The 26,602-nt window shown below is 43.7% G+C and overlaps 1 protein-coding gene across 1 annotated transcript in view; it reads right to left on the bottom strand.

The window, feature by feature from the left end:
* EPB41L4B (erythrocyte membrane protein band 4.1 like 4B) overlaps positions 1-26,602 on the bottom strand; it is a 174,995-nt gene that overhangs the window by 46,683 nt on the left and 101,710 nt on the right. Inside the window, 3 exon segments of the mRNA XM_086469142.1 lie at positions 10,057-10,182; positions 20,303-20,418; positions 25,978-26,160. Coding sequence (XP_086325268.1) covers positions 10,057-10,182; positions 20,303-20,418; positions 25,978-26,160 — 425 coding nt within the window.

The following is a 26,602-nucleotide window of genomic DNA, read 5'->3' as shown; positions in this document are numbered from 1 at the left end:
GCTTGTACACACAGTTAACTGTATGGGCAATGAAACTGGAACCACTGGGAGCCTGGCAGAAAGGAAACTGTCCTGGGCCTAATCCAGCCCAGGCAAGTACCTGAGGTGATGGGTTAGGGAGCATTTTGAGGTAAGAGCCTCTGTGACCCTCCTGTTAGCGTTGTTGCACTTTCTATATTGATATCAAAACCACCACCCGCAGAGAGGAGACCCTCTGAACCTCATCAGCAGGTCCATCCCTCTCCTAGGGGAGCTAGTTTACTCAGAGGAGAACAGGATCAGCAGTAGGTACCGGAGAAGCTCCACCCCAACATAGTGCTCTTACGTATTTGGGTTTAATCTCCCTCAGCCAGAGGTTTCTTCAATCCCAGGCAAATGCTCTAAACACAAAGGAATCAGATAGAAGTGGGACATAATCACACTGTCACCACCATCGTAACTCAGCCACCAAATGTTTTGCAGCTAAGGTTTTCAAGTGAATTAATGTCACACCATGAATAATTTCAGGATCAAGAGTGTAATTTTTAATAAATTTGTAACTAAGAAATTCAGCTAGCTCTAGAAAACTTTTTTTTTTTAAACTGGTCTTCTAGTAGGACTGTCTAGCATAATGTTTACTCAAAATCTAGTGCTTCCTTGAAAGGTAAGAAAACATTTTTTCAGGAATTGAGAGAAAGCACTGAAAATCATCCTTTGTTAGCATAGATGAGCACTGAAGTAATATTTCTTTGTTCTACAGAAATCATAATGCTTTTTATAAAGCTCTTGGTCTTCCAAAAGCTGTAAACATGAATCCATCTGTCAGAAACCTAATACACATTCTCTTCTTCAACGCTGATGTCTTAACAACATTTTATTGTTAAGCCTGACAGCTAGCTGCTTATTATGTGTCAGATTGGCTACTTTTTAGAACCATAAATTTTACTTTATTCCAATTTTCACCAAATTAATTGAGCTGCATTTTAAGCTGTACTTGAACACAACAATAGAAAAGAGAGTATGGAGATCAAGGATGCAATGCAGGGACTGTGACCATGAATGAAATTATTAAAATTCCACCTACTTAAACACTATAAGCCATGGACCTCATTAGCCAGTTGAGAGGCCTTTACTGTATTAGTCCCTAATAGCTCATCCTTGGTTTCTTCTCAGCTCTGTGACTACATTACCACTCTCTTTTGCCTTCTCTGCATTGAAAGGCTAAGCCTGCATCTCAAGAAGTGCTGTATCCCGGAGGAACTTGATATTAATTTGCTCCATTATTACTCATGCTTTACAGAACAGAAAAGACTCCTGTACCCCCAATTAAGTACTGCAGACCAGCGAGAAAGTAATTCCAGTCAAAACTGGAGGGAGAGAGGGAGCATGTAAAGCAATGGAGAAGCCTGAACAGCCTCAGGTGATGAGGCAGTGTCCTGGTTCAGCTGGGACAGAATCCCAGCCCAGCCATGCCAGGCAGGCCGTTAGCAGTTTCCAGTCAGCCAGGGCAGCTGACCTGAGTGAGCTACAGGGGTAGCCCAGCCCATAGTGTCATGGTCATTATAGAGGGGGAAGGTTGGCTGAGGAAGGGGAGCTCCTGTGGGGTTCCTCCTGTTCCTCCTCTGGCTTCTCCCAGCTCCTGAGAACTGCTCTCCTGTTGATCGTGACTGCTGCGGGTTCATTTGGCCGAGCATAACTTTGGACACTTTTGTTGGTATTGGTGCTATTGCATTAAATCTGTTTTCACCTCAATCAACCCTTGGGTCTCCCCTCCTTTTCCCGATTCACCTTCTGGGCTGGTGAGGGGTTGTTGGGTGATAAAGCAACTGTTACACTTTCACCCTGTACACAGGCTAGGTGTAGACAGGCGTGCACACCGGGTGCCATGGGTGTGCAATGGCAGGTACGTATTAATACAGATGGGCTAATTCTCCTCCCCCTATGCCTCTCCTCCATGCCTATGGATGAACAGACATAAGAAAATGTTATACCCGCAAACATTTCTGCAAAGGGCTTCAGCCATCAGGAACTGTACCACCCTTGCTTTACTTGTTGGCTTTTGGGTTGTTTGTTTGCGTGTTTGTTTTCAGAAGGAGGTCAGTAAGTCATCAGCTGTCAGCAAGTTTCTTTTATTTTTCCTCCTCACTCTGAAAATCACACTCACTAACCACACAAGGACTTCTTCAGCCTTACTGAAACAATGGAATGTAGAGCAAGGGTTATACTTGTACACAACTCTCACAATATAACTCCCAGATGGCTGGCCTTCATTTGAAAACAAGTGCATGTGCTAGAGCCAGGATTTGGGTTTTCACTGCAGGATGCCCTCTGTCAGTGGAACAAGGCAGTTTAGCCAAGGCTAGCAGGAGGTACCTGTGGGGAATGCATACAGAGAGCCAGGCAGAGACTCCATCAGCCACAGAAAGCCCAGCACTGAGCCGTATAAGGACAGAGGCAGAAGCACGGACCTGCTTGAATCTTTTTAATTAAGGCAGATTCTCCCCTCACCCAGAGGCTGCTGCTTTGAGTGGGAGAGGTTTCAGGGCATAGCAGACCTGGAAACTTCATTATACAGGAGCAGATTCATTTAATAATTACCCAAAGGGAAACAAGCTGGCTCTCCTGGCTACCAGATTGCAAAACAAACACAATTAAAGATTGATCCATATAATGCATCCACACAATGTTACACTCTTTTCTCATCTGGACTGGGCCCATAGCAAAAGAAAAATTATTTATATTCTGATTTCATATGTCATCAACTTTTTGGATAGTGTTAGAAACAAAGATAAAGCATTACTTTATCATACTAGAGACAAGAAACATGCCTGGACAGAAATGCCATTGTACAGGCTCTCTTCATAGACGATTGCTAAAAACCCACCAGTTTCACCAAAAGATGAAAAGAGGAGAAAAGCACGTAAGTAATACCAAATCTTGCCCACAGTTGCCTATGTGATCTACCTATGGGCTGCCAGGCTGATCCTGACAGTCTTCAGACTGCTGTTCAGTTGACTCCTAAGCACCCATAACCCTTGCTGCTGTTTTGGCAGCCAGGTCCTTTGGAGCCTTAGAGAGCGGGCGGATGCTCCAGGGATGCTACATTAGACCCCGCTGAGCTTTCCAGCAGGGGCAGGAGCACTTTCTGGCCCGTGAGAGCAACTCCACATATGAATTCACAAGCCCAGGTGGGTTAGATTTGCCTAGTGAACAGCAGCTCCTTCTGTTTTCTTCTGAAGGAGGAGCTAGCCCCAGGATGATGGAGAACAGGACCTCAAAACGGGAATTGGTCGCACTGGGCATGTACCAAGTGGGAGAACACAAGAAAGACACAACTTTGGCTGCAGCCTTCTGTGCTTCTGCACAGACAACTAATTCTGGCTGGGACTGTGGGCTGGTGAGCCTCCAGCGGGGCACTGTGCAAAGCAGGCTGCGTTCTTCAAACCTCAGGCAAGCACCTCAGGGAGCTAGTGCTCTCTGTGCCTCTCCTCCATCACAAGGGGCATCGCTGTGGCTCTCACCCCATCTGATCCACAACAGGAATATCTTGAACAAGCAAAAAAGCCTGCATGAAGAATCTGATCACTGCAGCCAAGCAGGGAGGTGTCAGGTTCTCATCTGAGAAAGACAAGGGTTGGGAAGTCTCATAGGAAACATATGATGTCTCTTATTTAGCAATTTCACAAAGTTCCCAGTTGCAGAAAGGAAGGGAGAGTAACACAGCTTTCACATGTTTGGAGATCTTCAAAGGCAAGGAAGCAATGGCTCTCACTGCAGTGGCCTGGAAATACTTTTCTATCTTGGCTCTGGCTCTGTAATGATGCTAAGGAGGCCTGAAGCATGCCAGGTTTTTCAGCTCTTCATCAACATTTTTGTTATTTGTCAGCCACGCCAATTGTTGGCTGATCTCATTAGATAATACAGGCTAAGGAATGCACCACGAGGAAGAACAACCTGCCAAGGTAAACCTACCTTGATGATTTAATATGTCAAATGTACCCTTTCAGGCAGAAAAGTATCACGGTTAGGTCTCTTGGGAACAGACTACTGGTTTTCTCCCTCTGAACAGGCCTGGCACCACGTCTCTCCTGGGCTCCTACACATCACTGCAATCAACAGTACTTGTCTCATCATGTACTAGCACTTACAGACATGCCAGCTAGGAGACACAGCTGACATCCACAACACGTTGTCACAGTCTTGTGACACCACTGCCACATTTGCCTCCAGTATCCCAGGGAATAAATTAAAGATTTCCCTTTTCCCACATTCTGTTTGTCTAAATCCTCCCTCCCCTTCTGCACCTCAGCAAGGCTGCTGCATCATTTCCTCAGCTCCTTCCCTGACTTTGAGGTATCATTGCTGACACACTTCTAATGAGCTGCCATGTATCATATATTGATCATCATGGCCCACACACATTAAAAATCTTGTATTTTTGTACCTCTGACACCTTTCATTTCCTGTAGCCTCGCTTTTAAAGTTAGGCAAACCTGTTTCCCTCTAGTGACTGAACACAGAGGTTTTAAAGCTGAGCCATTTTTAAATTCCATTGTTATGAGCAATTATAAGTGATGTGATGCTGTGCTTGCTGATGTTCCAGCCTAGAGTCCCAGCGCAGTTGCTTCTTTTTAGTTAGCCTGAAATTTGCCAGTGAGTTTATCGCCCTTCCGAGTGGGTGACTAACAGCAACAGCTTTAGCAAGGAAGGCATCATGTACATAAGGAGCTGTGCAAGCTTCCCCCACAGCCTGAACACCTCAGCTGTGACCTGTTATACTCACGTAATTCCAGTTCTGATCTCTGCGCTAAGGCTGTCAAATTGTGCAGTAGCTCTGTGCTGTGAATGAGGAAGGCGGGAGGGAGGGAGGAGAGGCGGAGAAGGGAGCAAAGAGTATCTAATTCATGATGGAAAGAGGTTAAAATGTTGGAAAAGCTGATCCTTTCAAGGTACTTAAGTCAATATCTAGTGAAAGCTAAGAACTCCTCTGGGGATCCCGAAGGATTTGTTTAAGTCCTATTATAAGAAAGATCACATAAGATTATAAATCCTCAAGTGTCTTTCCCTTACCTACTCTATTTTCATTCATGACCTGATTAGGATTTGAATCCAGATCCCCTTAAGTGAATAAAGCTCCAAAGACCCAGCTCACACACAGATAGCAAATTTTTTCTAAAAATACATGGCAAAAGCACCTGGACTTTGAGGCTGACAAGTCCTTACACTTGAATCTTGCCTTAAAGGAGACAGCACAACAAAAAAGGCAAAGAATCATCAAGGTAGATAAGACAGACCAGCACTGCGAGTCACCTCACTTACGCACCCTTTCTACCACAAATAATGCGTAGATCCCAGTCTCATTTACGTTTGCAGCCATGGCTGGCATCTATGCAGGCTGCAGGAGACCTGTACCCCTGCACGTCCTGAGACATGCTCTGTACCACGGTCCAGTCCTTTCCTCGAGGCAGCACAAGCAACCTGCACTTACATATTTGCAATACTTAAAGAAAAACGACATGATCACCGGGCTGCATTTGTTTCTAGGACAGGGAGGAAAAAGAGAGAGATGGCTATCGACCTGGCCTAAAAATTTACATGTGTATAGGCTTGTGAAGGAAGTTAGTGTTTGAAAGGGGCTAGAGTATTGAACGTCCCTTTGTTCAGTGTAAATGTCCCTTTGTTTACTGAGAATCAAGGCAGGGGAATCAATTGCTCAAGAACCTAAACCTGGCTGATAGAAGATATCTCTCTCCAGCCAAGAGTTTCCCTTGGGGTTGATAAAGCAGAAGCGAATGGGATTTTTGTATGCTCTTTCCAAATAACTCCACATCTCCAAACTACTTTTTCCCCCCACATTTTTCTCAACAACCACCCATCATGTTGAGGAACACCTCAGCGGTAATGTCTGCAGAAAGAAATTTTCTGCAGAAAGAAAATGCAAAAATCAGCTGCAGTAGAAATCTATGAGAAACAGGATCTCAGTTCCTTCCCTGTGCTAACCTGCTAGACTTACATCAACCCAAGGATTTAGGAAAGCCTGGGTAACAGGTGGAGAATACAAACACCACTTGTAGAAGACAAACTACTGGAACACAACGCACACTGCCCGCCAAAAGAAAGAGCCCTGCTGAGATAGCTGTACATTTGTTCAGGAGCCTGTGCTTAATTCTAAGGATAATTAGGATTTGCCCGGAGCCAAAGTGGATATAAATAGCAACCGAAACCTGCTGGTATCTTTCCTCCATCAGCTGGGCCATGAACTGTTTGGCAAAAGGACTCTATGTGGCACTAACAGGTCGTCTGCTCAATCACAGCATATCAGCACTGACTCATGCAAGCTGCAAAGGGGTTTTAAATGCCAGGGAGAGCTGGGCTTTTGTATTCTGGCAGCTCCTCACTGCTGCTTTATACCACTCCCTCTCAAATGAAGAGTCTGGAACAAATGCAAAAAAAGGAAGGGGCGAAAAAAAAAAAAAAGAAGAAAATATGTCAGTTGCTTCACAGTGTTTAGTGCTCCCCTGGAGCTTAATTATGTGGGAACTGTGATATGCAGTCTGTCAGCTAGAAGGTGGCAGATCCTTGTGGCACGGTTTGAAAGGTGTGTTGTGAAACACCACTCCTTTGCTCTAGAACTACAGACACCGTATGGCACGCCCCGTGCGCACCACAGGTTCCCACAGGCATGTGTGTGTTCCTCACGTTTTTCACCTGTGGTGCCTGCAGCCGTGTGCTCCCGGATTCAGCTTCCAGCATCCCTGTGCACACTGTAGTTTGATTCTCCAGCCAGCAGAATAGCACATAAATATTTCCATCTTCGCCAAATAAACAAACTCACCCGTGTTAAGTTTCCTGCTGCTCTATAACGCTAAACCTCACGCAGGGCTCAGCGATCAGCACCATAAACTTACAAATTTTTGGTCTCTAAGTCAGGACTATAGCCACAGGAGATGGTGTATTGCCCCCAGGAATGCGATAAAGAGCTCTTCAGCATAATTCTGAAATGAAGCAGCGCAGAGACCATCTTCCAGAATATATTTTCAAATATATTGCATAATTTCCCCTGGTTTTAGTTTTGAAATCATAAGCACTGGAATCACTAATTTCTAAGGCCCTCTCTTGTGTTGGTGTCTAGCTGCCATAAAGAAAGAAAACTACAGAAAATTTATGTCCTAGTTCATATTTTCCACTTGCAATCATTCACTCCATTCTCAGAATTAACAAGGAACAGCTTCTTCTTCTACTACATGCAGGAGGTGCCTTCATAAACTTGTCACATCCTGATGTTAGTAGCATATGGTATTGAAAATATTCCTACTGCTTAGAGAGAGAGCTGTTACAAATATTTCAAGCAACAGTTTGTTAATTTTGGATCTGATCCTACAGTGCACCAATATTTTTCTCATGTTTTTACACCTAACTGTGTAACAAAGATGCCCCACGAAGTTTCATAAAGGACAAGTTATACCATAGATTTTTGGGGCCTTTAAAAGAACATTTCTTTTCAAATAGCACCTGCATCAGACAGAGTCTGGTTCTTTCTTCTTCATTTTACAAAGCAGAGAGGAGCAATTCCTCATTTGTTTGGTGATACCACAAAATAAAGGAAGATCTATGCTGTACATGAGGAAAAATCAGCCTCTCTTGCTTTACAGCTCGAGGAATACAGGCTGTGCCTTGCAGAACCTAGATACACTTCTTGCCCTGGCTGCCTTGTAAGTCGAATGGTGACAGTACAGAAAACAAGAGATGAGAAACTGGAGCCTTAAGAAGGCGGCCAGAAGGCAGGCCTGCTCAGGGATTTAATGTGGAACTGGCATCAAAAGATAGAATTGGGCAGAGGATAACTCAGTTAGTCCTCCAGATATACTGGGCAGTGGATTATGTCAGATGGAGTCAAAGAGGGGCAGGATCACAGCCCTGAAGGAATACAAAGAGTTAAACGGTTGTCTTCCATGAGGAAACTATTTCTTATCTAGTGCCTCAAAAGGATGCTGTGATGCCTCTGAGCAGTGTAATGCCATCCCAGATCACTTTTCCCAGAAAATGACTGGATTGCCACTGGGAAATGGCTTAGCTACTGGTATTCGGCTAGATGTCTGGGTGGGGGAGGGTGGAGAATGTAAATGAGTGGTTTTATGGTATGCTGGTACGGTGGTTTATCAAGGCCTCCTGTAGCCCCCTTCCTTCCTCCTATTTTCTAGGTGATGGATGATGTGTTTCTACTCATTCCTTCACAATAAATATTTTGCCTACCCTTCCCAGAGCTTGTGCAGCCACAGCTTCTTACTGTAACAGTTGACCACTGCCTGGTGTCTGCCTACCTATTTTTGCAATGAATCTGAGAAGGGTAATTTTTCATACTTGACAGAAGGGGAGCTCAAGTGCAGAAGAACTCATCTCTAGTTGCACAGGCAATTTTGTGGCTAAGCAGGGAGCTGAATGAGTATTTCCAAGATTAAGGTGACATCCTAATTTACTGGCTCTAACTCTGAAACCATACTTCGTTAGCACTGAAAGCTCCAGGGATTTCAAACTGAACTGCATGTCATTATTTTCCCACAAAACATGCTATCCTGCAACAGTCTTCTTTCCCCTCCTTCCCCTTGAAATCATAAGACTTTCCTCGTTGTGGCCAAGCCTATGGACAGCTACTTAATCCAAGTTGATTGCTAAAGCCTTGCGCAAACCAACACAGGTAAGAAGGAAAAAGGAATGCTCAGCTTGCTCTGAAACTTATTTACAACACAGCAGCAGCTAAAGAATACAGTTATGGCATGCATGAAAAAGCAAGCCAGGATGCTCTCCCTTGGAAAGCCTCAGAGTGAAAAATTAAGGCAGGGCAGGTGAATTGAGAGATGCATATGTTAAGCACATTTCCTATCTTGTCTTAGTAATGCTGTATTCTGAATGCAGCAGCACACTGCTTCCAGTCTTTAACTATCCAGTCAAACATGACCATTAAGCATATTCAGGAGAAAACATAAACATGAGAAATATACCATGACATCCTGCAGAAAAGACACACAGGAAAAACAGAGGGCAAACCCAAGGGCAATCAAACAAGAAACATGCTGCATGAAACACAGTTGATACAACACAGAATTCAGAGAGGTGAGAGAACTGCCTTAAGCAAAAACTAAAAGAAAAAAAAACCCCAACCTCCTTCCCCCACATGCTGTCAGATTTATGGTTTCTGTTCTTGAAATCTAGGGCAGTCAGAATAACCAAATGTTGATACTTCCTTAGGTCTAGCTAGACCAGATGTAACCTAGCTCTCAGATGAAAGATCTGCCAGGGGAACAACAAATACACAAAGATGATTGTTAACAAAATCCTTTGCAGGGCAAGTTGACCTGATATGTTATTGTGAAAAGAAACAAAGCAATGGAAACACCGACATAATTTGTATTCAAAGAGAAAAGTATGCCTAAGGATAACACAGGAACTTGGGATAATCTTTCTGCCTCTAATTCTGTTCCTAAAGCATTCTGTTTGGCTTTATTTTTGGCACCAATGGCATTATCTTTTGTCCACAAATTACACGTGACAAGACTCATATATTTTAGGTTTCACTTAGAGTTACCTCTGGTTGAGAAATTAACTTTTTACAGTTGTGCCATCTCGCAGCAGTTTTCAGTTGCATGACAGCATTAAGACTTGTGGTGTTTTTGAAACAGGATGTATCTGATGTAAACACTGACCAAGCAGTGAAAATAACATCTTAAAATTCAGTTAAAAGCACAGAAACAAGTAAGAAAACAACAGACTAGCTAACATTTCACATTCAGATATCTAAAGTTAATCTTTTAAAATAAAGGCTTCATCTGGGTGCTATAGATATTATCTTTAGAACACCCTTAACCACAGTTTCCGTCAGCGTCACTTAGGACAAATTTCCTACTTTCATCATATCAATCATTTTGAGTTACCTGATGAAACTGCAGAGCAGCTACAGAAAGCTAGCTCAGTGTGGATAGTTGAGATAAAACAAGATCCTTCCTCAGAAACGAGGTGATTTTGGAAAATTGGTGTAAGCTATGCCAAAACTAGAAAGGCAAAATATCAAAGACAGATCACCTGGGTGCCTACTCTAAACGCAGCTTCCACTTGAGCTTTAAGGATGTTGCACTTCATATGGTCAGGTACAGATGAAGGTGACACAGGGCCATGAAGAGTCTTTTCAGGTACTTTCTTGTCTTCACCCTATATTTAATACGAAAGACAAGCACAGTTATACATATTAAAAAGGTAAGTTAACAAAATGGCTAAAGGTCAAATTTTTACTTGTGACAACTTGATTCAGCATACTGGATAAAACTTCCATGTTCATACCCTGATAGATATGTCTTAGAATAAAAAGTTTTCAAAATATTTAATGACTTGATACTATTTTCAAGACAAGAAAAGCCTCAGGGAAGCCTGAGTAATAGAAGCAATAAATTGATGTGAAGATACATGGAAAAAGCCCAGCCGGGCCCTGGAGTGGTTGCCCAAACCTGTGATTACACTGAGGAAGCAAAACATTGTCTCAAAATATTCCACAGCAGGCAGAAGATGGAGGGTTCACAACACTCAACCATAGTGAACATTGGTTTCTTACACCACTCTAAGAATGTAAAAGGGCTTTGCAAATTTAACCAGAGGGATCTGAAAGGATCCCCACACAACTGCAAGGCAAATCTCCTTTATCAGAAAGAAAAGAAAAATCCAGGAAGTTTAAACATTGCTGCTGCTGCTGCTGCTGTTTCCCCTTGATGTCAACCCTTTACCTATGCAGTGATCTGGATCAGAAACCTAAAGCCTCAGGACAGCTAGTTTAGTGACCTGTTCAAACATTACCTAAAGGTTTTGTGCCTTGAACAAACTACATCCAGCAGAAATGCCAGCATGAATAAACTTCCCATGCAGAAGGAAAAAAAAAAAAAAAAGAAGAAAAAAAAAGGACAATGCAACACTAATGTGAAAACAAACAGGGTACGAATCAGACCAGGACTGTAAATGCGAACTCTTAAACAATCAAACTGTAACATTGTACATATTTTTAAAGAAGAATTGAGCAATGGCATAATAGCCATTGCAAACTTCCCTATTCATCCTAGTAATGAGACCTGAATGACAACCAAGTAACAGCGCAGATTATGGATTCATTTTCCACTGTCATTGCTGCAAAGAGTGAGTGGTCGTATACACCCGGAGAGAACACAGATGTAACGCTGTCATTCAGATTCAGGTCCGGTGCATCTTTGAAATTCACCTTTGGCAACGTATTTCAAGACAGAACCAGTCATTTTTTAGCCGCTGAAACTACCATATGATTAGCCTTTTAACTTCAAAACCTGCCTCCTTTACCCTTCCTTCTGCCCTACCCCATGGCATCCCACTGGCTGAAGGTAACTAAAGTCTCACAGACTGTCACAAGTGAGGGCGACTCTTGTGAACTGAAACAGAGTTAATTCTGTTTTAGTGATTTTACTTTTCAGTTAAGTTTCTTCTAAGCAACTGCACTTTCTAGCTATAAACATCAGGTGCTATCACTCCTAGAAGCAGGTGCTGTCTGGAAAAACATGCTGTTGATTTCATAAAGTGTAGTTACTTAGAAGAAACTTAACTGAAAAGTAAAATCACTAAAACAGAATTAACTCTGTTTTAGCTCAAACCAGGACACTGACTCTGCTCTCAGGTCCGTGAACAATCACAGACAAAAGGGAGCATCAAGATTCAGGGGACGCTTCCTGCAAGTGGAGCAAATCACAAATGCAATTATGTTGCCTGAGGAAACTGTTCCGCAAACACTGGGGGGGGAAAGAGCCAGACCTCTGCAGAACTCTATTGAGACTGCAAGATATTTCTCATGTGTAAGCCAAGTTGCTGTAGCGGGCTTCTGCATCCAAAATGCCATCGCTGCCAGGTATGATTTTGAACAACTGTTTGTTAAATGATTGCTTATCATGAGATTTTTTTTTCCTTTGGAAAATTTATGATAATTCTTACATATTTATTTGCCAAGCCACATTTACTGTTTTTAGTGGAAGATATTTTTGGACTTCTCATTCTCCCCACTTTCCTCCTAAGGGAAAAGAAAATGAAAAGTGACAACATCTAGCTGGAGCAACTTATGGAACTGTAGTCATCTATTCAGTCTTGAATACAATGGTAGTTTTGGCAAGCATATGAAAAGAACATGATATATTTGTTTGCTATAGGTGTCTTTTTTGGGATACTCATGAAGCTGAAAAGTGGAGATACTCAAAAGGACAAAATTAACTGCAAAGAAAGCACAACTTTTCCTTCGCCAACAGTCTTGGTAGCCACAGTGCACTACTGCACGCTTTAAAATGGCTGCTATTGTCAACTTTGAAGTGTATTGATTTCTAACAGCAGAAAGAACAACACACTGAGCAGTGGCATTTCTAAAGGCCATGCAAAATCCCACCTTTGTTTTAACACTGGATACTAATTGAACATCATTTCAGTCAAGCAAGATTAAGCAACTGTATTTTACTAGCTAAATCAAGACAACAGATGCTTGTTTAGGACACAAGCTTGTTTTGTAACTCGAAAAGTTCCAAAGTCCCATCCACCTGTTATTCAGATGGATATAGATATTTTTCAGTCCTTATGTTCTTCCTCCCCTGCCCAATTTCCCCACGTTGACCAAGAGCAAGATAGAAGCCTTCAAGGCTGCCCTGTAGCTGGGAACCCTCAGAAGACCTAAATCTCCTGCTGTATTCAGGATTGTACCAGATGACTCCAGGTAATGGAGACTGTCCCCACTGTGGGATCTGATGCCTAAGTCTCAGACTGAGACTCTCATAACCTGAGAGTTCCAAATGCTGATGCTCGCTGACCTGGCTGGAGGTTGCAGCCTTCTTAGAAGCCATTCCTAGGCATTCAGTTCTGCTTTAGCCCTTGTTTGGGTCACACTTTAAGGGCTTCACCTTCAAGCAAGCAAAATTTGCTTTGCTTGCACCCCACCAGAAGCAGCTGACTGATCACACACGAAGAGCAGACATTGCTGCAATCACTGCTTGGCCTTGTCCTGCTCACCAGATGCTGAGCCAGCAGCTGAAGGCCACCATGTCCCCTGCCCCAGTGGAAATGCTGACTGCACACAAACGGGCACACCCCATATGGGCCTTGGGAATGCTTGACCTGACCCATAGAATCACAGCACAATTTGGGTTGGAAGGGACCTCTAAAGGCCATCTAGTCCAGCCTCCCTGCAGTGAGCAGGGGCATCTTCAGCTGGATCAGGTTGCTCAGAGCCCTGTCCAGCCTGACCTGGAATGTTTCCAGGGATGAGGCTGCTGCCACCTCTCTGGGCAGCCTGTGCCAGTGCTTCACCACCCTCACTGCAAAGAATTCCTTCCTTAAATCCAGTCTAAATCTGCCCTCCTTTAGTCTAAAACCATTACTCCTTGTCCTATTACAGCAGGACCTGCTAAAAAGTCCCTCCCCACCTCTCCTGCAGCCCCCTTTCAGCACTGGCAGGCCGCTGTAAGGTCTCCCCGGAGCCTTCTCTTCTCCAGGCTGAACAACCCCAACTCTCTCAGCCTGTCCTCACAGGGGAGTTACTCCAGCCCTCTGATCATCTTCATCGCCCTCCTCTGGACTCATTCCAGCAGATCCATGTCTGTCTTGTACTGAGGACTCCAGAGCTGGACACAGTACTCTGGGTGGGGTCTCAGACCTCCTCTAACTTCTGAACATATGCGAAAGGCTTCTTTGCCAGCCTGCCTTGGCAACGACAGACTTTTCTGCCACAGTGCAGCACATCCTGAACGTTTACTGAATTCTGCTCTCACACAGCTGATTAGCTGACACTATTAGACATATAGTCAGTGGCACTGAAAAGCCAGACTAAAAGTGAACTCAAATCACATAACAAAGTGGCACCTCCTTATTGTGGACTACTAGCACTTCTAACCATCTATGTAAGTTCCTATTGTTCCTTAATGCCACTAATCTTTACATATAAACCAATTTAACTCCTAAAGTATAATTGTCATTAACAAGGCAAAAGAAAAAAATATTTCAGGACTATACAAAAACATACAGTACCTTCTATGGTTCATTTCACTAGTTTATAAGAAAATCAAAGATCTAAAACCTACCTGCATTAGGAATCTCTATATAATATTGCTGCTAGAATGAAAGCTGTAATCTACGTTATTTGGCTGTACAATAAAGAAATCTTACATTTCCAGAATCCTTATTGCTTGCAGTGATGAGTGAAGCACGAAGATAGCAGCTGGCTATTCAAATGTTGTACCAGGTTGGCAGTTATTAAAATGTTATTTTGATTTATAAACTAAGAGCATTCAATGTGGAAGTCATTAAAAAAATAAACATGGCATAATATTAATGAAACTTCCAATTTTATAATTTCTTATTACGTAATTCCAAAGAATGCGAGATGCCCCTTTCGAGTGAATGTCTGAGAGTCAAACTTGCATGTGAAAGAAATAATCTTCTTGCTTAAACCTGAGAGGTTTAGAAATGAGGAAAAAACCATTAAGTTAAGATACCTGATAACACTTCAATTTTCCATCTCCAGTTCTGCTGGTGCTAAAAAAATAGCAATGTGTTCACATCACCTTCACCATTGATGCAGAACTTTATTTTTCCAGAGACGGAGAACACTGGAGAATTGCATTTAAATGGGTTTGATAGAAGTGGGTTGAACGAGCTCAGATATATACACACACATAAAATCAGACTCCTTTTTTTCTTTTTATAATTGAGGTCTTAGGTTTGCTTTTCTCCCCACAAACATTTACTTTAAATTCAATTACATTTGCTGATACTAGAAGGCAGATTTGTACAGTGTTAGATAATGATGACACTGGCTTTGGTTTGCAAAGCTAACTGAATATTAAGTACACATACTGAATATAAAAATAGTTGCATGAAACACAGCAATACCACTCCTGTACTTAATGTTTCTCTCTGCTTTAAAATGTTCATGCTTTGTTCATCAAACTCTGTACCAAGAGCAAGATTCATGATCCTTTGCCTCTGTAAATTTATCAATAATCTCTTCTTAGCCAAACAGTATGTTTAAAACTCGCATTTGGCTGGAGACTTCTGAAGAACAGAAGTAATATTTTGTTTAGGAATGCAGGTCGATTCTTTGTTGCTAGTCATCACTACTAGTGGGAGGTAAAATTTTAATGAAGACAACACAGCTATATGGGTTCTGAATGCCCATTATCTATGTAAGGTCAAACCCTTTAGTTTCCTGGGACTCAACTACATCTGCAAATGTGCAAGAAAATCTACAGACTCTTTCGTGCCCTTTCCACCAGGATATTCATTGAATTTTTTTCCATGTGATAGCTAACGCCAATTGCAAACAGACAGCATAATGGTAAGACCTGTATGATTATATGTTATTCTTATTTAAGACAAAGTTTGCAAGCAGAAGCTGCATCTTTTATTAGAAAATTGGATTTGGAAAAACATACAAACAAAAAACCTCCTCATTAAGCTGTTAGATACACAAGACCTTCCTCAGGTCAGCTATCAGTTGGTCTAATGAAAGACATAACTCCCAATAAATCTTGTTATGCTTATAACCTTGGAGCAAATCTCTTTAGTTCCTGGTATCAAATTTATTTTATAAAATGCTCAATATTATTATATCTTGCCTCTGTCAGTGCCAAGCTTCATGATAGCCTCACTGGGTCATGGTAGCCCCATTTCCTGGGGTATACCCCCGATCAGTGCATCACACAGAAGGGTCTCAGACACATAATAAAGTGAGTTGCTTTTGTGTTGTATTTTTTTTTTAAACTACAAAAGATTTTTGGAACTGCAGTAGCTTTAGGCTTTGCAGTTGTGCACAGGGCAGGTAGTTCCACAGGTTTTTTGCAAGTGGTATCATCTGCAAGCAGTCAGTACCGTAACTGAGTAGCCCTGTAACATGCTAGCAAAAGGCCATAAGCTTTGAACAGAGTTTGCAAAGCCACTGAAACTCATCCGGCTCGCTCTGTCTGAACCTGTCTTGATCTGCCTGCAGCTTTCTTTTACTAGGTTTAGTTGTAACAGCAATAATTTTACATAGAAAACAGTAACATAAGGAGTTATTCTTTGTAGAACGCGATATTTATGAGACTAACACAACGATGTAGTATAAAGCAACACGGGGCTGGTATGATACAGAAGCCTTGGGAAGTGGAGACACAGGAGGTGGTGTAGAGGAGCGCAGGTATGGCACTGGAGACCCCACGGTTATAAACAACACACCAATGGCCAGCTAAAGAAGTGCAGACCTGGACCTGGACAAAACTGGTTTTAGGGGCAACGAAGAGAGTGAAGGCTCAGTATCTATCACACATATGTAAAAACCACCACGTACAGTAACTTTGGGTGTAACGTGAAGATGCAGATCAATGAAGAAAGAGCAAGGTGTAAAAGCATGTTTGCAAACATAGCAAAGAACCCCAAGTGGATCCTAGAGTGAGGAAGAAGAAACTGAACATGACAGGATGGAACATTGGAACAGGCTGCCCCGGGAAGTGGTTGAGTCACCACCCCTGGAGGGGTTCAAAAGACGTGTAGATGTAGCACTTAGGGACTTGGTCTAGTGGTGGACTTGGCAGTGCTAGGTTAATGGTTGGACTCGATGACCTGGAAGTTCTTTTCCAATCTAAATGATTCTATGACCATCATAACACCCCTTCTGACCCCACCAGAATGGAATTGCCAACCTTAGGACCCAGGGGTACAGGGGAAGGGTGAGCATAATACCAGGAAAAGGGGTAGAAACAACTTAAATTGTATTAGTATTCTTTCTTTTTATGCAATAGTTACATCCAGAGTAATAATTACTAGACTTCCAAGATTTCAGAAATGCTAAGAATGCATTCTCGGCTTTCTATTATATATATTCACACGTTGAGCCAGGGGGAATGCAAGGACATATTTTTCTAATGAAAGGCTTGCAAGAAAGAAAATCAGAAATACGTTCACAGCTACACCACTTAGGCTTGTCTCTCCTAGGGATTAAGGAGTCCGACAGCACCAAAGGGCATGAAACACATGTTGAAACTGACTTTTATCATTCAGTAGGTGGACAGACACATCCACTGTATCAAACAGCTCTGGAAAAGAGACTGGACACATCCATTCGTCATTCCCATGAGACGAAGTTTGCTGCAGTGGACAATCAAATTAATTAACTGCTGAATCTAATTTACCCAATTTCTTGTTAATTCTCCTATGGGTTGATTATTAAGCCTGACAAATTCCAGCCCCAAAGCACTTTGCTTGAACAAAATAATAATTAGCAACAGGAAGAGAGGAAGCGGAAGTCGGGTGTCCACAACAGATATGGAAACCATTGCTTTATTTTTGGAAGTAGAGCAAATGGAGCAGCTTCATAACAGCTTCACTGATTTTGCTTAAGCATAATATTTCAGAGGAGGCAAAACTAGGGAATAAAAGCACTTAGTAGAACAGAAATCAATGGAGTGGTGCAGGAGAGCTGTTGACATTTCAGTTTTTTGGCAGAAACTAGACACACTGACCACTCATTAAGATCTGTTCCCTTTTGAACTGCGTAGCTAGTTAACTGCCATAACCACAGCAGCTTTAAAGGCCACACTCTTTGAAAAATGCTTGTCACAGTTCAGAGCTGTTCAATCCTGTCTAGCCTGCCCCACTGCCCTTGTGCTAGGTGATACTCCACAGCATTTCAGCCCAGGGTTAGCTCAATATTTATACCATGTCCCTCTCATTGGAGAAGCCATCTGCTGAGGCGACTGCAGGCTCCACTCAAAGCTCAAAGACCTGCAGTTTGTTTGTTTTAGCTTTGTGAGCTCTGGTACATATTTCACTCTGACCTAGGTCAGAAAACGGTGCTTGAAGAAGTGAGGGGCCAAAAGAACTTAAAAATGATTTGGTGGTCACAACACACAGCCTATAACATGAGGGCTTGATGGCTGGGGGTGCTTTCCAGTGGTGACTCTCGGCCTGTTTCAAGAGCACATACAATTTTCGGATGGCTCAAACCAGCAATTTTAATAAATTTTGAGGGACTGACCTCCTTTGCGTTCACATGGTTCATGGGATTGCTGCCCAGCTCTTAAACGCAAACCCTCTATGGCTGCCAGGAGAGGGTTTTCATTAGACAGACCACGTCTCTAGCCTTGCCTTCTGCTGAGCTTCCGCCAGAAGCAGAACCATTTAGCAGCTCCTGGTCCTCATTGCAAGACACTTTCATCAGCTAATCTTTGACTGATGGCAGTGCCACCACAGCAGACACAGGCTGCACTTACTGTGCAGCTGCATTTATTGTGAAGCACTGACTTGCTATGATAGCGGGTTCTGCTAATTAGTCCTTAAATAAATAATCAATCTGGGCAAGATTCTAGACCTGTCAGGAAAAGCCAAAGAAAACCATCAATTATAAAAGAGCTGCGTTCTCCCTTCACGGATTTTCAGAGAAGAGCAAGTGGATCAGAGGTCAGGCTTCGCTAGGCAGAAGTCGCAGGGACTTTATTGGGACTACTTGCACAGTGTGGCAGAATACAGGCCCAAAGTGTTTTAAGCTTTCATTTAAAGAAAGAAAAAAGACCATAAATCTATTTATTTTGAGATCACAAGGGTACCATTGAGATAATCTGTTCGAATCTGTTGCACAGCACAGGCCAGACCAGTTTGTCCACTTGTGCACTCTGGTCAACACGGAGAGAGTTCTCCCGCTTCTTCACTTTAGCCCTTTGTATGTACCAAACTGAGCTGTCAATAAGCTCAATAGTGTAGGGCAGTCCTTTAAAGCATGTTCTGGACGTTGCACCTAAGTGACTGGTCTCAGCTAGGGTTCAGTAATTGCATCTGAACTACAGTGTGCCTCTCACAAGACCTGGGTATCTGCTGGATGAATCTCTGAGATGGAGGATTTTCCTTTGGCAAACTATGTCAACGCTTAATTAACTTTGCCTACTAAAAAAATATACTTATTACCAGTTAAGAGTATTTCTAGAAGAAGAACTTGAGAAATGACCACGGTAAAAAGACCACTTCTTTTCCATTTCACCCCAGTTTGTCTACTTTATGATTTGACTTTTTATCCCCACTCAAACCAACCAGTCAGACAAAATGACAGCTCCTCACAGTTGGTAACCAAATAGGTTTGTGAAAGAGTCTAAAATATTCCACCTTCACCTGTTCATTCGGAAGTCTCCAAAACTTGTGACATAGGTCATTGCCTCATGACCACATTCATAAGGCATAAGGACTGCAGTCCTTAGCTGAACCACCCCATGACACGCCTTGAACATAGTTCTTCAAGCAAATCTTCATGCTGGAGAATCCACTGCATTATGGATTAACTTCAATTAGCTAGAATGTTGAAAAAAATTTCCAAGATTTCACTTTTTATTAGAAACACCTGACTCACTGATTTTCAGCCTCATCTTCCATCTCTGGGATTCTCTCATCCAGAGAAAAGAAAGATTATGTTACGTAGATATACAGCCCCTTTGTGCTTGTGTTTTTGATACACTTTGCCACCTCGCCTTTGATTTTAATTTCCCTAACACTTGTTGAAATAATATTAATAACAAAAGGCTGTTTGTAAAACCAAGGTAATTTAACTGAGTTCTCCCTTGAACTGACAGAAAACTCTCAAAAGACAACGTTTCTTTTAACAGATCTGTATAGTTTCAAGGGGCCCAGACCCACCTCATTTGAAGCAAGTGGCAATGCTCTCACTGACTTCACTGGGCCCAGCTCAGGACTGATGTGGTTGCAAACCAGAGGTCCAGGTCTCTGTGGCTCTACCCAGACTCAGCTCAAGCACAGTGGATTTTGCCTCACATGGAAACAAGGAGCCACTGACCTGCCGGCCTCTGATCTCCGGCAGAAACGGTGTGACACGGCTGTTTTGCCACCCCTGCAAAAACCCACTCATAAAACACCCATTAACATCAGATGCCAGGGGCGTTTTAAGGCACAACACGGACTCCTCATGCAGAAAAACAAGATTTTTTTTTTTTTTTTATCACTTAAAGTGTTGTTATTTTTTTTACAGCTCTGGGCTGCCTAGATGACTAACTCTTCACAACTAAACTAGACCCACATCATAACATTGTTGCAGCAGCTTCTGAAATTTTAAAAGGCAAAGTTGAAAGAAATGCTACATCTAAAAACCAAACCCTATTCCCATAAGGAGATGGCGGGAGGGGATTAAAAAGCAAGTCAGTTGCAGATGAATGTTGATTTGAATTGGAGGTGAAAAAGAAGCAGCTTTCGAATACGAAGTGACAAAGAGGCACTCTGGCAGATACATGTAAAAGTATATATGTACATGCTATACCTTGTTCATGCTGACGTGCAGGGCTGGCCACGGTCCAACGACCTTCACACTCTCTGTTTCTATTTTCTTCAGATGAGAAGTTTCATCATAAAGAAGGGGAAGTCCTGAGCTCAGTTCTAAAAAGATGCCCAAAAGAAAGAAAGAAAAAAAAATCACAGTCTGAAGGGAGGCTACAGAACCGCAGAGCAAGACACTCAACTGCATTTGAAGAGACAGCGGTCAGCAAACCATCTTCCCTGTACGACCCTCTAAAATGTTTCATAATTATGCCTGTTGGGTCATTCTGCCTTTTCCTATTTAGCAAACAATTCCTCCCCCTCCTCCTTCTCACCATCCGTTCATTTTTGTAAGACTTTGGCCAGCTTTGGGCTAGATACTCCTCTCCTTACCTCCCCTTGTCGTCCCCCCCCCTATATTTTAAAACTCAGTTGACACCAGAGGGATTATTTATGCAGCCAAGGTGCCACTCTCAGAACATGTGATGTGTAAAGAGATCAGAGTATTGCTTTTGGCTTCTCTCAGACATCTTTATTTATACGCCAGCCTCTTTAAGACTGTTGTCAGGAATTTGCTGTGCTTTGTCAACAGAGATTTTGAGCAAGCCACCAACACGGAAAGACAAGGAAAAATATTTTTTCGAGACAGCCCTGAAAGGTCTCTGCCAACATCTCGGGGATGGTGTGGCATATATATGTATATTTGCAAGTACTCTGAGAAAAACGAGCTTCATCTTGTGATCATTTAATTAATCTCTGCATCCTTCTGTATTTCTTTTTGCCATGGATTCTAGGTAATAACAGTTGGGAACAATCCGGCAATCTCTGGAGTCTCATTCAAAGCCCACTGAAATCAATAAAAGCCTTGCACTGACTGCAGTTTGGTTTGGATCAGGTTCTTAAGCTGTCCTAAGAATATTAAATATTACTCACTCAAGATCTAATTCTACAGCTGTTTAAATATACATTAAGGGCTTTGCTGACTAGAGACAAACTGCTAAAACCAGCTTATAGGGATATAGGCAAAAAGCTGTTATACCCAGGAATAAATTACCACATCCATAAGACATGATGATGTTGGTTTGGTTTTGTTCTGTTTTTTAAAAATAAGAAGTCATGCTATTTTCCTGTTGAGAAAGAATATAGAGGGGGAAAAAGTGCCTTATTTAAATTATTCAAGTTTGGTATGATTTAAAATTGACTTTTAAGCTGATATTTTTGTTTAAAGGGAGAGCTCTGGAAAAGAAGGTAGCCAATTTAGCCTTTTAACTTGACATTGAAAATAGATTAAAAGAAGGCAAAAAAATAAAGTCCTACAAAAGGCATACATTTCCTGAGTCAGCATTAAGTCTTGGAAAAAACAGGCTTTCATTTCAAGAAAGGATCTGGCAGCACTGTGGTTTTTCAAAGCACTCTTTGCAGCCTGAACCTCAGTCTGTGTTACACCATTCTCTGCTCAGGGTTACACAAGGACTTTTTTTAGTGAGCAGTTCAGAAATAAAGGATGTCTTTTTTCAAGTGATAACCTGCAAGGAGTTTAAGAGGCAAGCTGGACCCCCTCGTTCATCATTTTCCATCATAAAAATTCTGTGAGCTACATCGCATACTTGTTGGCATCTGCTCTCAGCGATAGCCCCAGCTGCTGCCGGTGGATCTGCTCACGTGCACCTGGTGATCCATGCACGATGTTGCCATGCCAGTTGGGCTCAGCAAGAGGCTCACCCTCTCTGTGCAGCGATGCTGGTGCTGTAAGGCTAACTGCTGTTGAATACAGAGGTCCCTAGGACTGGGATCCTGTGAATACACAGGGGGAAGATCTGCTGCATAAAAAGATACTATCTGTGTATGTGAGCTCTGAGGTGAAGGGTGGCATCACAAATACAATAATCAGGCTGAATGCAGGAAAACACATCTTCTGCTGAACTGCCTTCATAAACACACACGTCAGATTTGTTTCACTGGATTTCACTTCTTCCAGTAATTGAATTAGACAAATTACTTGGAATGTGAAAAATCAGGCAGGTCTGGCCTGGGTTTGTTTTCTGTAGCAAAATCCCAGGCCATGTGTTTCCTCAGAAACATGCACCACTATTTAAAGTGAACCTGGACTGGGCATGCTGTTGTTTCCCTCTCTCCTGCACATGTCCTGTGAATTGTGCAGGAATTTTGGCATTTATCAGAATAGGTGTAAGTGGAGGAAAGGCAGATGCTTTCTCCCTCTCTCGACCCGATGCTGGGTACATATCAGTGGGTCACTCCACGTTCCACTTCAGATGATTTTAAAACCACCTCAAAGCTCAAAGATGAGTCCAGTCCATAGGAACCGGAATAAGTTGCAAAATGCCCCTGGTCCCTTGGAAAACCGTAAGGTAGCTGACCTGAAGTGTTGATGTGCACAGCCTCACCTCCATCAGCCTCACAGGGAAGTTTCTAGTAGGATACTGTATTCCCCGCATGAGACTGTTTGGCTCTCCAGGCATTTCCACTTGAGATATTTTGATCACAAGCACCCTCTTCCCTGAGAGTGTCCGCAGGTTAGTGACCACTTACTTCTTGGAAACACTTTCCCAGCAATGGTCTTTCCACACAGCCTGGAACCAGACATCTGTCCCCCATGTCCCATGTTCCTGATGCAGACCTCTGATAGTGTCTCCCCTCTGCCTGCCCTTTTCTTGTCCCACACACTCTGCTGTGTGTGCCATCCTAGATAACGGACTGACAGCCAGCACGCTCCTAACTGTTTCAGCACACATACTATGAGCCTTTTCCACAGGATCTCTACAAGATGGTTTTCTCAGCTGAAACAGCCTGAGCAGCATTTTAACAAATCCATTAAAACCAAACCAAATCAAGCCCACTGAGCATCAACCTTGAAAAGGCACCCAGACCTCTCACTCCAAACTACAAATAAGTAACTTTGATTCTGTTTTCAGAGAAGAACTCTTGTCCATATCGCCACTGCTCTAATGGCATAAACATGCCAGGTCTAACCACAGACTGGCCTTTCAAGGGAAATGAGCTTTGCGCCTCCGGCTGGGTACATCAGTGCAGGTCTCCTCAGGGGATCGGCAATGGGCGGCCATGGGGCAGCATGCCTGCGTTAAGACAAGCCAGCACATGGCATGCCCAGCCACCTGAACAGCTCAGCTGGATGCAGCCGGCATGCCCGCACCCCAGCCTCGCCTCGGAGGTGCCCTGTCCCTTTCTGCTCCCTTAGGGTAAGCAGGAATTGCCATTTGGCACTACTGGCATTAGGCCACGTCAGGAACCAGCACCTATCCCCTTTTCTCTAATCAAATGAACGAGCCTTAAGCAGACAAAACAAAGAGCAAGGTAAATCTGTCTCCAGGAATAGGTGCAACACGCATGTCTGGGCTGTTGAAGCCCCCTTCAAAGCATGGCAGCCCCTGGAGAGGCCAGGGAGGCTGCGCCCCGCAAGCCATGCTGGGTTTGGGGGAGAGAGCTCGCCCTCCCCACGCCTGGGGGGACGCAGTCTCCTGGGCCCCACACCTCATCTCGCAGGTGAAACTCGCTGGGCACAAAGAGGACTGCTCCTGCTGTTTGCCTTTATGCTTTTCTAAGCTTTTCCTAAGGCTGTTTCAGCAATGAGGAGGAGCAGGAAAGCGGCGTGGCCTACGAGGAGACACAGAGCTGGAACAAACACCCTGTGCTGTGTTTTTTGCTGCTGTTTCTTTAATCACCTCCTGCTCCACAGGTGGCCCAGCTCGGCAGGGCCCATGGCAGGGCTGTGGGGAGCTGGAGCCTGGCCCTGCTGCAGCATCGCTGGGGCAGAAGCTGAGGCCCAGGGCGGGACCGACATGGGGCCCTGGGCAGGACGGGGGCAGCCCCCAAGGAGGGGGGACAGGGGCAGTAGGGCCTGCAGCGCCCTCAGGGCCGGGACACTCGGCAGCAGCATAGCTGGCTCTGGCTGCATTTCCTGGCATGCTTCAACTCTAATTTGGGAAAGAAAAATATGGGCTGGCACACCCCCCAGAAAGGTCACCGCCTGCCGCCGCGCCAGGCTGACAACCCGGGCGAGGCGTTCCAACTCAGCCTTGCCAGCCCCCCTCTGCTGCCAGCGCTCAGCCGCCCTTCATGGCAGCCTTGTGACCGGCCGGCTGAGGCCCAGCAGGTGCACGGCCAGGGCGAGCCGCCCAGCAGTTCCCCGACGGGATGGTCTGCGCCATCCTCCTGGGATGGCACCGGTCGCTGCAGACCATGGCCGAGATGCAGATACCCCGCTGGCGGCGCAGCAGCACCCAGCCATCGAGCCCGGGCGCCTGCGGCAGCACCAGGCCGGGGAAGGCCATGCTGGTGGTGTGCCATGCCAGCCCCAGGTGCTTCCATGCCAGCCCCAGGTGCTTCCCAGCACGAAGGTACGCCAGTATGAAGCGTACAAACAGTGAACAACAGCACGTCTCCTGGAGGTTGCTCCTAAGGAGCAGCTTCATTGAAAGCCCCAGCAAGCAATTCGTATTGCTGCTTAGGATTCCTTCCTTAAACGTCTACAACTCCTTGCATTTTAGTTCTTGAGCTTCCCTCCTAAAAATAGTTACCTCCCTCTCCTTGGGAAAGAAAATGAAAGAAAATGTTTCTGAGTTTCTGAAACGAAGTCTGATCAAAGTGCCTGTGCAGGTAGATGCCTGTGCATAACTGTTGAGGTGGGACAGGCCACAGTCAAGGTCACTCAGCACTGTCCATTACAACATCCTTCTTTCAGGAATTTGAAAGTTGTCAGATTAACTGCCCAGGCTGAAAGTTTCCATAATGGATGCCTATCTCAGGGTAATTTACAATTATGAAGGCAAAACCTGGGCAAAGGAAGAACTTACCATCCTCTTGAGGCAAGGAAAATAATAGATCATACCTTGTTTTGCCCATCTTCTGAAATTCTTACACAGCTTCAGCATCTCACACACTGCAGAGTGCAGAGATTATACATTTGGAGAGCTAGAAGAAGGATTGCTCAATGGCAGGGATGCCTCTCTCTTCCAGTTCCTGTGTAAACCTACAAACATTTGGCCAAGCTATGTACCCTTAAAAAAGCCTGTACATTTTCAGCAGCAGAGACTTACACCCAAACTTCCGAGGGTTGCATCAGGAACAGACAGGCTTTTCTGCTCTTTGCTTTTGGCAAGACAAGAATTTCTCCAACAAGGAAGCAAACATACTCCAGTTGTGGTAGGTGAGGCCGAGCAGGAATTGTTCCCATTACCCAAACTAAGAGTGAATTTGTTTGTCCAGTGCTCCAAAAATTCTGCTGTTTGTGCCCAGACATGAAAGCAAGAATCAGATCCAAACAATGAGGGCTGAAGGCCAGCTGGGTAGATCAGTGAAAGACAACGGCAGATGAGGATAGGTTTGTGAAACTATACAAATAAACAGCAACAATGAAAAAATAGCCTGTGCCAAGGAGCCAGAGACTCAGTATTCGTGACTAATTGGGTGTTTGTTCAGCTATGGAACACCAATCTAACACCACATCCCACAATCCTGTAGCAAAGCCAGGAAATTGCAAATCTTGTCTCATTTGCACATACTCCAAAGCTAGCAAATAATAACAGGAAGCATATTCTTCAAGGAGAAAAACAGAAATGTTTTCCTTTTTTCCTTTTCCCTTTCCCTTTGACAAATCTGAAAGCATAGTTACTGAAACGACATTCACTGCAGCGCACTTACTGTTTGGGTTTGGAACGCCAGAAACAATGTCCTTGCTGTCGGGAGTAAGCGCGCCGTAATTTGTGTGGTGGTGGTGATGGCGGTGGTGGTGGTGGTGCCTTGCAGGCATTTTTGTGGTATATGGTGCTCCACCATTCTCCTCGATGTTGAACTGATGTAGATCACTGTTGTTCAAGGGATAGCTACAAAATAAATTCAGTTCAAATTAGAGTGGTAAACGATAGGACAAATTGTGCTTTCGGAGGGCGCAAACTTTCCTGTGAAAAAAATGCATAGCTTTTTTGTAAATAGATTTTTTAACAAGGAATATCCCAAATCTTCACAGTTTTCTGTTAGCAGGAGACTCATAAGGTGAGGAAAAAGGATGCCTCTGCTTGTTTGGCATGACTTTAATATCAGAATTATTTTCTGTTTTACACACTACATAATCTTTGCTAGACTCTTATGCCAAGTAAAATTCTGACTGACTTATAGAACAGGATTCTCAAAAACACCAAAATTTGTCCTGCAGGAATTTGCAACTTCACCTGGGATAGGAAAGTGGTCAGGCAGCAAACAGTAACTCCTCTGAAGTGTCAGAAGAACAGACCAAGGAGCAGTCCTGAGAAACTTTGGGCCTCCAAAT

This window comes from Leptosomus discolor, chromosome 8 (assembly GCF_034619465.1).
Source record: "Leptosomus discolor isolate bLepDis1 chromosome 8, bLepDis1.hap2, whole genome shotgun sequence".
In the NCBI taxonomy this organism is placed as follows: domain Eukaryota; kingdom Metazoa; phylum Chordata; class Aves; order Leptosomiformes; family Leptosomidae; genus Leptosomus; species Leptosomus discolor.
Note: the sequence above shows the minus strand (reverse complement) of the source record. Positions and strands in the feature narration are given on the sequence as shown.